Here is a 14,253-nt window from a genome sequence, read left to right as displayed (position 1 = left end):
TCCCCTTACCAAACTGCTTTTGTTCCAGGCAGGAGAGGTGTTGATAATGCTATCATTGTCCAAGAATTAATCCACACCATTGGTAGAACCAAAGGTAGTAGAGGGACCATGGCCATCAAGATTGATCTAGAAAAAGCCTATGACAGAATTGAATGGAGCTTTATCAGAGAGATGCTCACTTTATTTAATTTCCCGGAGAACCTCATTAAGCTTATCATGAGCTGCGTTTCCTCAGTGTCCACTTCCCTTCTCTTGAATGGTGGCAGTCTCGATCCTTTCCTTCCCTCGAGAGGTATTAGGCAAGGCGACCCCCTCTCTCCCTACCTTTTCATATTGTGCATGGAGTTTCTTGGCCACCTAATTGAGGAAAAATGTGCTGCTAAGTTATGGACCCCTGTTAAAGCTTCCCGAAGTGGTCCAGCTTTCTCCCATCTCTTCTTTGTAGATGATCTGGTTCTTTTTGCCAGTGCAACTCCAGAAAATTGTACTATTATCAGTTCTGTGCTCCAAGAATTTTGTATTAAATCTGGGCAAAAAGTTAGTGAAGCAAAGTCCCGTGTTTTCTTTTCTCCCAATGTTGACGTGGATTAAAGAGATGTTTTATCTAGCTTGTTGGGCTTCAGTGCAACCACCAATCTCGGCAAATATTTGGGGTTTCCTTTAAAGCATCCAGGGAGACAAAGGCATGATTTTGGAGCCATTTTGGACAGGGTTAAAAAGAAGCTTGCTGGTTGGAAGGCCAACATGCTCTCTATGGCAGGTATAATGGTTCTTATTCAAGCTTCGACTTCAGCTATCCCGAGCTATGTTATGCAAAGTAATTTGTTACCCAACAAAATTCTTAGCGGAATAGACAGAGTCAATAGAAATTTCCTGTGGGGGTCTTCAGATCACAAAAAGAAAATGCATTGGGTTAACTTCAGATCACAAAAAGAAAATGCATTGGGTTAACTGGAACACAGTAACCAAGGCCAAAGAATTAGGTGGTTTGGGGCTTCAATCTGCAAGAGGGAGAAACACGGCTCTCCTAGCTAAACTCAACTGGAGATTTCATATTGAGAAGGAAGCGCATTGGGCCAAAGTCCTCAGATTCAAATATGGCTCTAGGCAGCAGACAAATTCTAGAAATGAGTCAAGGCTTCCTAGCTCCTCTACTTGGAAGGGGTTAAAAAAAGGGGAAGCTATCTTCAAAAGAGGGGTTAAATGGGTGCCAGGCTATGAGAGTAATATCAATTTTTAGGAGGATTGTTGGCTTAATAGCGGTACCATCAGATCTAACATTCAAGGCCCCCTCCCTCAAGGTTCGGCCAGTCTTACTTTGAAGGATCTTCGTGCTCCTTATGGGTGGAATTAGGCTGCCATCCCTTTTGACATTCCCCCAGGAATTAAAGCTGACATTCAAGCGGTTCCTATGCCGATAATTGCTAGAAGTAGTGATAAACTGGCTTGGAAGTTCTCTGCTAAAGGAAGTTTTGATATGAAGAGTGCTTATCTGCTTGCCACAGATCAAATGGAAGCTGACTCCTTCTCGGGTTCTTGGATTTGGAATCTCAAAGCCTTGCCTAGAATCCAAATGTTCATTTGGAGGTGTATGCACAATAGCATTGGTGTTAAGGAGTGCTTAGCAAAAAGAGGTATCTCTTTAGACATTTCTTGTCCCTTATGCTTAGAGCAACCTGAATCTATCTCCCATGCCCTTCGTGACTGTCGCCTTGTGAAGCCGGTGTGGCAACAGCTGGGGTCTCATAGCTGCAATCCTAATTTCTTCTCTCAAGATTTAAATCTTTGGCTGTCTTCTAACTGTAAGTCTTCTCACCTTGTCAAAGGAATTCCCTGGCACTCCTTTTTCTCTTTTGCCATATGGTCTCTATGGAAGCAGAGGAATCAAGTTGTCTTCAATAACAAAAAAGTTAACCCAAATATCTCCATTTTGATTCTTAGACAAGCAATGGAGTTTGTTCATTGTGTTATCCAGCCAAGATGCAGTAGCCGAATGATTATTAGACAAATCAAATGGGAAAAGCCAAACACTAGATGGGTCAAGCTCAATACCGATGGGTCAGCGGATATTACAGCAGGGACTGCTGGAGGAGGAGGGTTAATTAGAGATGATCGAGGCAGCTGGATCATGGGTTTCACTAGAAAAATTGGTAAAACGGACAGCTTCCTAGCTGAAACTTGGGCTTTGCGTGATGGTCTCCTCCTGTGTAATCAACTTAATCTTAATGCTGTCATGGTTGAACTTGATGCCAAAGCTCTGGTTGATGCTCTTCAGAATCCTTCTTATGCTAATACTATAGTCTCCTCGCTTTTTGATGATTGTAGACATCTTGCTGCTCAGATTTCTCATATTTGTATTAAGCATATCTATCATGAAGCTAATAGATGTGCTGATCGCTTAGCTTATTTAGGTAGCTGTCAAGCAGTTGATTTCATTTCTTATTCTTGTCCGCCTGTGGACTTGCTGCCTCTTGTTGCGGTTGATTGCCAGGGAATGGCTGTAAACAGGCGCTATCCTGATCCTTTGTTTTCTCGTTAGTCTTTTAATGAAATTCCTTTTGATCAAATATATATATATATATATATATGAATGAATAAAATATGGGGTATGGTGTTAGATATATTTAAGCATAATTTTAAAAATCAAATTGGACCAACCGGTTCAATCGAAAATTGGTCCTTAATTAGGGCCAAAACCAATAAAAATCGAGAGCTTTTCTCATTCTTTGACCATACTGATTTTTAAAATCATGGATTTAAGATATTCTTTACAATGACTATTTTACCCTACTTTTGTTTTTATTTTATTTCAATTTGTTTTATTTCTCTAAAATTTACTCATTGTGCGCTTTTAGTCCTAAACTTTTGGAGTCGAATAAGAAAGTGTTTAGGACGTTAAATAGTCTACAATGTTCGCCCCCGGGGGGGGGGGGGGATTATGGAGGTCTATATGATGTGAAAATGGTGATTGGAAGGTTGGAAGCAAGGGACACTCAATCTCTAGTTGTGCCCTTACAAAAAGCGGTGTTGCATTAAAGCAACCCAATTTCTATCTACGATAATTTCTCTTAAACACAAAATTGAATGCTTAAAGCCGAGACAAGATCCCCTTTTTGATGGTTTCTTTTTGATTTTATGGAGGAATATGGATTAGAATATTTAAATTTCTCTCCCACCCCCTTGTATAGGGGTGTCCACAAGTCAATACCCACAACCGACTTGATGACATCAAGTTTCCAGCAAGATGACTTACTGTTGACCGTGAAAACCCACTGGTCAAGTCAAATCAAACTCGGTTGTTCGGTGGTCGAGTTAGTCGAAGTTGATGAAGATGCTGCCAGAGGTTCCTTTCAATGGCGATTTGTATTTTGCATTAAATCTTCGTTGGATTTGTGCAAAACCCACTGGATCTAAGCAAAAAAACATCGGATCTTCGTTGGATTTGAGCAAAACCCACCAAATATGAGCAAAAAAACACAAGATCTTTGCTAGATTTGAGTAAAGCCCATTGGATTTGAGTCGTATTTGAGTAAAACCCACTAGATCATAGTCGGATTTGTATGAAAATGAGAATATTTTCACCAAAAATCACAAGATCTTCACCGGATCTAAGCGAAAACCACTTTGTTTTCACTGGATCTGGGTAGCTTTGGCCTCTTTCAAGGGCTTAGTTAGTTGGATTGGGTGGCTTGGGTTTTGGAGAAGGAGAATGGCCACCCAACTCGTCGACGTTGGTTGTGGAACTCTAAGACCCTACCCTTTTATTGGATGTTTGAGTGGAAGTTTGTTTAGGTGTTTGATTTTGGTTCAAACTTCCAATTTTGAAATTCGTTTGATTTTTGCTTAATTTTTTAAGTCCATTTGAGGATAATTATAGGTTTCAAATCATTTTTCAAACCATTTGATGATGAGATTATCATCTAACATATTTAAAGTTTTCAAATTCCAACCAATTATCATTTTTTACAAGATAGCTAATCAAAATCTCAAAAACAATTATTATCTTCAGGATTTTGTTTGATGCATTTTATTACATTATTGTATCGACTTTAAACCAAAAAAATTTTGGCATGTAATTTGAAGGATCAGTTGTTGCAGTGTTGTATCAATAAAAGTTGTTGCAGTGTCGAGAAGATTTGGACGAACTCAGCCTGATGGAATGTTGCAAAACAAAGAAAGATCAAAAGACCTTTGTGACACTGATGTGGCAATCCGAATTTGATTACAATGATATAAAATGGTAAACATTATCAAATCTTATTTTTCTGTTTTAAATGATGGGAAAACTATTTTGTCATTGACTAATTGAATGATCACATAAATAATTCTAACAGAAAAAAAGAATGATAACGTAAATGATCTATTGTGTTTAATTTTCTATTTAGACGAGTTGCATAATGCATGACATGAAGATGTACATTAATTCCTAAAAGACTGATTTAGGTCGGATGAGGTAGGTACCCAACACATTTGCATCTCGTAACCTAGCATCCGCCCTTGGATTAATAGTTCAAGGCTTCAAGGCTTTGCTTTTCCAATGTAATTTTTACATTTTAAACTCGGAATTATAGCCATGTGTTTTTTCCTTAGATTGTTACAAGGAAATAAAATATTGTAATTTGTATTTTTCTTTTTATCTTGTAACTTGAATTTTTAAGAGAATAAAGATGTGTGTAGACATAAATTTTTTTTGATAGATTTATAACCTTTCGATTGATCATGATCAAATTAATTTTCAATTTATGATGAGTCAACAATGAACAAATAAAATCAAGCCACATGTCAAGTTTTTGAGTTACCACGACTCATATTAAAATGACATGTGTCCAAGCTAGGTGGCAATTTCAAATAAAGAAAGCCATGTGGCAACATTAGAAGAAAAAGATGCACATAAAAAGTTCTTATTAAATGCAAGATAAAAGTTTAATTCAAAATTTATAATTAACTCTTAATAAACGATGAGAGAAAATTTCAAAACAAAGACTATTTTTTTTTTTTTGAGAAATAATTACAACATGTTGCTAATCCCGCATCTCGAACTCTTTCCCTCCTAGACTCCCAAACACTTTGTGCGTGGGGAGGTGCCAATTCAGTTACAAGGCCTTTGGCAAATCAAAGACCATTGAGTTGCCTAGAAATAGAGACTTCTCATATAAGATAAAGTGATAAACTTTAGAGAGAAAACCTTATTGACATTTGGCTAAAATAGAGAGTTATCTTTAAGTTCAAAACTTACTCCCTCAAAATCAAGGCTCATTCCTACTTCTTCAGATCAAAGTAAGGATTTTATTCAAGTTCATTTGATTTGGTTCGAAATCAAGCCAACAATCCTCGACTTCAAATCAAATACATCTAATAAAATATCCAACTTGGTAACAACAAGGCACGATTCAAGATCAAGTTTCAAAGCCCTTTGGATCGTAAAACTTCTTGGAGATCAAATGAAAAGAATTTATTGTATTATTTCATTGTAAAGAGTTATACACAGATTGTATCCACTTTCATATAAATAAATATAAATTGATAATTTGTTACACTATTTCGTGACCGTGTGATTTTTTTTTCTTACAAAATTTGTGTGTACATTGTGTTTTATTTCTTAATAAAACAAGCTACCAAACACTCATATAGAGATAAGATATTTTGGTTAAGTCATCACACCAAACTCATTTGACCTTTGTGGTACTCATAGATATTAGAGATAATACAAATTTTGATATACAAGTATTATCATCAATTACAAAAAAAAAAAAAAAAGTAATTGCAAATTTTTATTAGAAAAAAATAATTATGAAATTTATTTATTAATTTATTTACCATGTTGTTAAAATAAAATTGTAGTTGACTTTAGAAATTTTGGAAATCTCTTCAACTAAAAAATAGATAAAAGATAATGGTCAAAATTTCATTCCATAGGTAATTTCTAATTTGCTAATTTTACCTTTTTTATTTATTTATTTTCACTTGGTCTGCGGCATCTCGGAACTCGGAAGACTATTAACTTCAGTACTGGTTTCCCTTCCCCAACATAACTTCATCTATACCCCAAAGCCACTCTCTAATCTGAACTCACTCAAAATGGGAACAATCAGTGAGGCAGAGTGTGCCTTAGAACTCGAGGCCATGAGCAAGGAAGACTCATCATGGCACCCTTGCCAGGTCTCTTTTAGGTGAGACCAAAATACTCATCGCTTTTTATTATTTTATTTCCTTTGTTTTGTGGTCATGGGCATCTCCCAAAAATAAAAAAGTTGATCAGTTTAGGATACCCAAAAATAGAAATTATTGTTAGTGATTGATTTTAGTTATGTGGGTTTTATTTTTTATGTAAGTAAAGTGATTGTATTTTTAGTTATATGTGTGGGTGTTTGTGGGTTTCGTTTTTCTCTGCATTGATGATTTTTTTGGGTGTAAAATATATGACTGCATTTTTAAATTTTGTTTTTGATCAACAAAAGAGGATAGTAGATATATATAAGGAAACTTTGTTATGACTAAAATGTGTGATCATTGTGAGTTAATGTGTGTATCTAAAAGATGCTAGAGTAAAAATCTCTACTTCTTTATAACATGGACAATATTATCTATTTATTTAACTTTTTTTTTTATGAGTTTTTCATTTATTTTTGTACCATATCTGAAGTGAATAGAATGAGTTTTGATCTATTTATTTTCCTGTTTATGTTTTCCTCAATTTCTTTACTTTCTGATGACAACAGACCTTAAATTGGAACGAAAGAAAGGAAATAAAATAAAAATGAGTACATTTTTTTTTTTGTGGATAATTCGATAGTTGGGGGTGCGGGGATTTGAACCGTGGACATCTTCGTCAAAAACACCAATTGAGCAGCTCAACCTGAGCTACAAGGCTCTTGGAAAAAGAGTACATTTTTTGTTTGGAAGGAGTGGGATATTCAGTGAGAATATGTAGGGAGGACTTGATGAATATTTAACATGGTTTAGAGTTCCTCGCTGAACTGGAAAGATTTGGGAGGGAGAATAATCGTAACACCATAAAAAGCTTTAGTGCAAAAGTTACCTTAAGCCTGTTATTTGCATTTCCTTTATTACAATCAATTTCAAAAGTTCACCAACTTAGATATTCAGACAAAATGTTTGAGTATGCTTCCTGATTGTGCGCTCAGCTCTGCTGAAGATGGTCTTCTTATAGAGTTTGGGAGCCAAGAGTTGGAGGATATGCTATTGCAGGATGAGGAAGCTCTTACATGTCTCCGCTCCCGTTCTACTCCTCTTCAAGGTGATGACTGCACGCACATTGAAGAAGGAGATCATGTTCTTGCCACCCATAAATCACAATTTAAGAGCCGCTTCTATGATGCCAAGGTGGAAAAGGTACATTTCCTCTCCTTCTAGGGTAATTGCATGGAAAAATAGTAAGGATCTCTTTTGTTGACAGTAGGAGAGTGGGATCCATAAAGAGTGGACCAACAAGAACTGGTTGATAGCTTTTTCCTTTTTGGATTGGTAAATTAACATGCAACTGGTGAGTCTTGGACCTATGATCTTACCCTCCACTTTGCTCTTAAAAGATGTTGTTTTAGCTAGAGCTCATTGACAAGAATGGGTTCATAGTTTCAAGTGGGATTTGGAAATATTGTAGTATATAATAGAAGACCACCCATTTCACCAAAGAAGAAAGGAAAGAGTCAACTATGTGAAATACAGTGCAGGTTTCTGTGTGTGTATTGAAGTTTTTGTTATTTTTAAATGTGAGATGCATAATTTTTAGAAATGCTTTTTTCTAATTCTGTTCACATCCCAACAAATAATAATTATCAGGTAGTGAGAGTACGACACTCAAAGAAGATTTATTGTAGATGCACTTTCACTATCAAATGGCTTCACCAAGATCTGGAAGGAGAAGCCTTCACTGTCCCATCTAATTCAATCATGAAACTAGCAACTAAAAGCATAAATGACCATCCAGCTGTTGCCGTTTTCTTGAAATCAGTAAAACAGATGCGCTCATCCTGTGCATCTCTTTTTCCGACTGTGCTCGAAGAAACTGATGGTGAAATGGACATCAATAAATTGCTAGAAAAGCAGATAGAAGATATCAGCAATTCAGCTGCTGAATCCAAGGAGAAAATGTCAAAAGACATTTTATTAGAGATTAAAGGTGGGCATGCTACATGACTACTTTAACAATTTGATCAATTCAAGCATCTTGTTGCAGTTTTCCTTCTAATTCCATTCTCTCTCTCTCTCTCTCTCTTATTTTTATTTTTAAAGAGGTGGGGGAGGGGGGTTGTGAGACAGTGGGAGGTTGTTGGTGTATTGGGTGAAGACTCTGTTGGTGCATTTGCTCAAGATACTATCTTGCATCTAAAGCCTCAAACCTAAAACACCCTTCTTAAGTATTGCAACAGAGGGGTTCAAGTGATAGCTCAATGGTATTGGCATCCTTATGGTGTCTAATGTCTTTAATTCGAACCCCACCTCCCCCGCTATCTACCTATCCAAAAAAAAAAAAAAAAGTATTGCAACAGAAATGCCACACCTTTATACCTTCAAGCATATAGGCATCACTAAGTATATAGTCCATGCCGTAAAGTAATGATGGTCAAATGAGTCTGTACTATCTGTTTTAGATGTGATATATATATATATATATATTATTTATTTATATTTATAACATGTTTTTGTATGATGTTACTCTTTCTTCTTGGTATGGAAATATTAATATAGCTTGCCTCACACATTTCTTTACACCTTAGCTACCCTAGATTTTTTTTTTTCTTCTATTTTTCATTTCTGATGAAAATGATGTTAAAATCAACAATGAGGCTTTGAAGGCTTAACTAAGCGAACAGCAATACAAAAGCTCAGGTATTAAGCTGTGCTTGCAAGGCACGCCTTCTAATATAAGATGATAAAAGAGTTCTACCTTATCCTATTTAATGTTATAAGATGTTGCAAATGTCATTTATGTTCCTTCTTGTGAATGCAGTTGATAACAAGGGACATATACAACCCAACGCTGTTTCAGTATGTGAAGTAAGCATTTCACATGCTCAAGCTCCTCATGGTCAGAATCAGTTGAATAGGTCAACACAGAATTCAAGTAAACTGCCAATAGATTTGCAAGTCAAGGATCAACCATCAGCTGCTGCTTCCATCCAAGAAGAGCTTCCAGAAAACAGGTCCCATCTCAGTCCTCTTGCTGCTCGTGCAGCTCTGGCCTCATTAATGTCAACTAATCACATGCGTATTGCTCTGGATGGGACTAAAATGTTCAATTCCTCTGGCTTAATTGACATGCCTATGAAGGATAAAGTTTCCTCAGAAATATTAGATGCTTCCATTCCTGTCACTTCAGCCTCTGACAAAGTGGGAAATCCACTCATCTCAACTGAAAGTATGTCTCAACTAGTGGATTTATCTTCTGGAATAACAACCAAGGTCAATAAGAGTGGCAAAAAAGAATCAGAACTCACTAATTCTGAAGTGACTTTAAAATGTTCAAAAAGAGAGAGGAATGTTAGCCAGCCTACTAAAGCTGCTAGAATAACTCGTTCAGCAGTTCAGAAAGTTACAGTAATGCAAAATGAGGGTTTTCAAATAGAGACTTGTTCTGAAGAAATGAAGTTAACGGCTACAATCAACAAGAGAAGGTTTACTCGTTCTACAGTTAGTGAAGAAACGAAAAACGTGGTTATGGAGGTCAAACAAGTGTTGGAAGAGAAACAGTCAAGTCATAATAAAGAGTCATGTTCCCCTGAAGGAAGTCTCTCTGTTCCTGAGAGCAATGTTTCTAAAAAAAGCAGTGCTGTATCAAAAAAGAAGAAAGCAAACTCTTCACTGCTTGATGCTGAGATTAATATCCCTGATGAGGAAAGAAATAAAAGGCAGAGTTCCTGTGAAGTCAAAACCACTCAGCAAAGTGAAGGTTATGTAAACGAACTCAAAGTGTGGTCTATTATTGTTTTTGTTTTTCACATCCAACTTTGACAATTCTAATTATCCAACCCTGATCCCAATTGCTACACATCTGTTATACAAGTTTTGTTTTTATGTTTCTAATATTTGCAAAAACATCTGCAAATTTATTCTCATTACTTCAGTTACATTCTGGGCTTCCAATGCCCTTTAGTATCTTCAAGACATAGCCAAGAAGTATTTTTAGAACACTCTGAATATTACTAACCAATTATACCAATTTTTAGTTTAGGTACAAGTAACCCAATTTTTGTTGTGGAAAGTACTACAGGTCAATGATCTTGAATAAGAATATTTTGTGGCTGACTGGACTTGCTTCTCTAGTATGCATTTTTCCTCCTCCTAGTATCCCAAGTCAAATCTTGAATATTTACCTGCTTATTTCTGATCTTCTAACCACATTTTTGTTACAAGTAGCTTCCAAACTTGTAATATACTTCCCATCCTGTCATAAATCTGATTCAATTTTATGCTTTAAATTTCCCCTGCACCAGATTTATGTTGCTGCATTTTGCTACTAGTTTTCTGTGTATTGCTATTGTTGATTCAAGCTAGAGTAATAGTTGGCTTCATGGGTGATATATATCAACTCATGATTTACGTTAAGTGGTCTAGGATCCACTAAGTCACAGTTTATTTCTAGTGCAATTCAACCAATCTGTGTTTAACCTTGATAAAATTTTACTGTGTAATTTCCAAAAAGAAGTAAAAACTGGTTGGATGATGCACATCTGATTGTGCCAAAGTTGAGGATGTAGCACTAAACCATCGGTCACACATACCCATCTTGTTGACTATATTCTGGGTGAGTGGTGCATTTATTTATGCTTATTTGTTTGGACAATATGATAGCATTGCCCATGAGCAAGGCTCTCTGAGGCACCATTAAGACAAGGGATAATTTGAGCCCTTCCTGGGGGTGTGGGATATACTGCCACCCGGCTTTTCCACCCAAGCTAGATTCAGCCTTAATGCTTGTGTAACTTAGAAACAGCTTATAGCAACTATACTAAACTAAGAGTTTTTCTCTCTTTAAGAATATTTTTGTTTTAAACTTCACAACGATTTCATATGTAGTACAATATTGCAGGCAAAGATTCAGGCAATAGTCAAGGCCAGAAGAGGAAGTCAACTTCTTCCAAGAAGCAAGAGCCGCCACGGTTTTCTCCCAGACTACGCTATCTCCCTCGGACTCGCTCACAAGGCAAGCGTTAGCAGATCCTTCATCAGAATAGTGCAAAATAGAAGTTCCAGCAATACAGCAATAGCAGAACTGGTTAGTGGTAATACTTGTCTTCTTTTGATGCTGTCTTGCTTTACATATTCTCTAGTAAGAAAGGGAGGACCAGGATATTATATGGGACTTTGACAAGCTAGGCTTGTTTGTACGGGGATCATGAAGAATATTTCCATGAAGTGGATGATTGAGGTGAATATATCAAGTAAAATTTTAACACATGGACTCTTCTAGCCATCTGTTTGTGCTTTTCCCTCTTCTTCTTCTTTTATTATGCTGTGCAGAATGAGCTTTAAACGGAAGTAGACAATTGAACGACACTATTCCTTACAGAAAAAAACAAGGGGAAAAAGAAAAAAGACAAAATACTGCCTGAGGGCTATATGATTCTAACTTGAGGTTAGTTTTGTAGCCCCAAAAAGGTCAATGTCATTTTCCAAACAAATTTACAATAGTAAGAGTTTTTTTTTTTGATAGGTAAGAAAGTAATACTATTACTAGAAGAGAAAAAAAGATACAAAGAGTTCACGGTAGTGAACAAAAAACCACAATGACAAAAAGAAATAAAGGAATCAACATCCTATTCTAAGAGACAAAAGAAAATCAATAATAGTAGAACAATCCGAAAGACCCTAACACTGAGATCAATCAAAGAGAGTCCACAAGCACAAATCTAACAATTGAGCCATTGATTTCTCAATATCCTCAAAAGAACACTGATTACCTTTAGTCTAAATAGCCCACTTCAAACAGCATGGTACCAAATTCCAAATATCGGAATTATATTTCCCAAGCTAATGGTGCCAACAATAAAGTAAGTCTACAACTGAACATGGCATGACCCAATCAATCCCAAACAACTAAATCATATGCATCCACATAGAACGAGCTAATGAACAGGAAATAAGAAGATGATCCACAGATTTCTCGTTATAACAGCACATACAACAACGATTTGCCAAGGGGCAACCATGAAGCATAAGAGTATCTAAAGTGAGAATCTGGCCATGGTCTGCTGTCCACATAAAAAATGCCACCCTTTTAGGAACCTTTACTTTCCATATACCCTTCCTAGGGAAACTAGGAGTAACATTTCAAATCTTATGATAAAAGGACCGAGTGTCAAAGGCTAGAAAGGGAGATGGAGGTAGTTATTGAACGACGGAAGAAAGCAGAGGCTAACCAAAAGGCAGCCTCCTCAAAGGGTAAAGGGAAAAGAGAGTTAAGGAATTTAATTTCCTCGGTTAATTATGATGGGCGATAGGGTGTTGGTAGTGTAGTAGAAGTAGTTGTGGGGAATTGTTAGTATTAATGAAGTTGAAAATGATTTCTTGGAATGTTAGAGGATTAAATGACTCACAAAAACGTTTGGTTGTCAGAAATTTGTTACGGGAATGGAAGTGTGATGTTATCTAGCTTAAAGAAACAAAACTTGTCGGCATTGATAGACAGATGGTTTGCAGTTTGTGGAGCTGTACATATGTGGATTTGGCAGTTCTAGATGCTGATCAGACGGCTGGGGGAGTCTTGATTATGTGGGATAGAAGGGTTTTAGAAAAGTTAGAGGTTCTGGTGGGTTCGTTCTCGGTGTCGGTTCAATGGAAAGGGGTGGAGGATGGTTTTATTTGGGCTTGTTCAGGGGGGTATGGCCCAAATGACAACAATTTGAGGGGTTATATGTGGGATGAGTTGGTTGGTATTCAGCAGTACTGGAATGTTCCCTGGTGTTGTTTTGGGGATTTTAATGTTTTCCACTTTCCTAGTGAACGGAGGGGTGGATCTCGACTTACCTTGGCTATGGAAAAGTTTTCTGAATTTATCGAGGACCATAATTTGATAGACTTGCCTTTGGAGGGAGGGAGTTATACATGGTCCAGTGGTACGAACCAGCCATCCATGTCTAGGATTGATAGAGCTCTGGTGTCACATGATTGGGAGCAACACTTTCCGGATGTGATCCAGTGGATTATACCATAACCTATTTCAGATTATTTCCCAATTCTTTTGGAGGCAGGGGGTATGGTGAGGGGGAAAAGTCCCTTCCGGTTTGAGAATATGTGGTTGAAAATGGATGGTTTTGTTGATAAAGTTGATTCATGGTGGAATCATCATTCTTTCTCAGGTACATCTAGTTATGTGTTCGCTAAAAAATTGAAAACTTTGAAAGAAGACATTATTCAGTGGAATCGCCAAGAATTCGGTAATGTTGACTGCAAGAAGAAAGAATTATTGGGGGCTTTAGCGACGCTAGACGCTAAGGATGGGGCTCTTGGACTCACTGAAACAGAGATGTTTGAGAGAAACGAAGTGAGATCACAAATAGAGTATCTTCTTTCTCTAGAGGAGATCTCATGGAGACAGAAATTGAGAATGTTGTGCATTAAGGAGGGTGATCATAATACTAATTTCTTCCACAAGATGGCTAACTCCCATAGAAGGCATAATCATATGAGTTTCTTAGAAGTGGATGGGGTGATTTATGAGGAAGGAGCAGAAGTGGCTGCTCAAGTAGTTCAATTTTATAAAACTCTATATCAAAAGACCGAAGAGTGGAGACGTTTTGTGGAAGGTTTAGAGTTTGATCAAATTGAGGAGGCGGAGAGGGGTTGGATGGAGAGGAGGTTTGAGAATGACGAGATAATACAAGTGGTTAGAAATATGGAAGGGGATAAAGCTCCAGGTCCAAATGGCTTTTCTATGGCATTTTTCCAACACTGTTGGAGAGTGGTAGAAAGTGATGTTTTAGTAGTTTTTTAGTAGTTTTTGAAGAGTTTTATCAGCACTGTAAGTTTGAGAAATCTCTAAATGCTACCTTTTTAGTTTTAATCCCTAAGAAGAATGATGCCTTTGGCATTCGAGATTTTAGACCTATTAGTTTAGTGGGGAGCTTGTATAAGATCTTGGCCAAGGTTTTGGCTAATCGATTGAAAGTGGTGCTAGATCAACTGATATCTGAATCTTAGAATAGTTTTGTGGGAGGTAGACAAATCCTTGATTCAATTCTCATTGCTAATGAGTGTGAGGATAGCCGGACGAAGAGTAAAATTCCTGGGGTG

The 14,253-nt window shown here is 36.9% G+C and overlaps 2 protein-coding genes across 3 annotated transcripts; both read left to right on the top strand.

Annotated features, from left to right (window-relative positions):
• The first annotated feature begins 5,965 nt into the window (after positions 1–5,965).
• LOC115952440 lies at positions 5,966–11,434 on the top strand. 2 transcript variants are annotated; one of them, XM_031069612.1, is made up of 5 exons: positions 5,966–6,170; positions 7,146–7,353; positions 7,801–8,140; positions 8,972–9,910; positions 11,051–11,434. In XM_031069612.1, exons 1-5 carry the CDS (start codon positions 6,079–6,081, stop codon positions 11,173–11,175), a joined length of 1,704 nt encoding a protein of 567 aa, XP_030925472.1. In that variant the 5' UTR covers positions 5,966–6,078; the 3' UTR covers positions 11,176–11,434. The 2 variants fall into 2 exon arrangements, with proteins under 2 accessions (XP_030925472.1, XP_030925473.1); XM_031069613.1 differs by having other exon boundaries at positions 6,087–6,170; positions 7,157–7,353.
• Positions 11,435–13,216: 1,782 nt separating this feature from the next.
• LOC115952154 lies at positions 13,217–13,954 on the top strand. The gene has a single exon (XM_031069231.1). It carries the CDS (start codon positions 13,217–13,219, stop codon positions 13,952–13,954), a length of 738 nt encoding a protein of 245 aa, XP_030925091.1.
• Positions 13,955–14,253: the final 299 nt, after the last annotated feature.

The sequence above is a fragment of the Quercus lobata genome, chromosome 7, assembly GCF_001633185.2.
Source record: "Quercus lobata isolate SW786 chromosome 7, ValleyOak3.0 Primary Assembly, whole genome shotgun sequence".
Lineage (NCBI taxonomy): Eukaryota > Viridiplantae > Streptophyta > Magnoliopsida > Fagales > Fagaceae > Quercus > Quercus lobata.
This window is presented reverse-complemented; position numbering and strand designations above follow the sequence as displayed.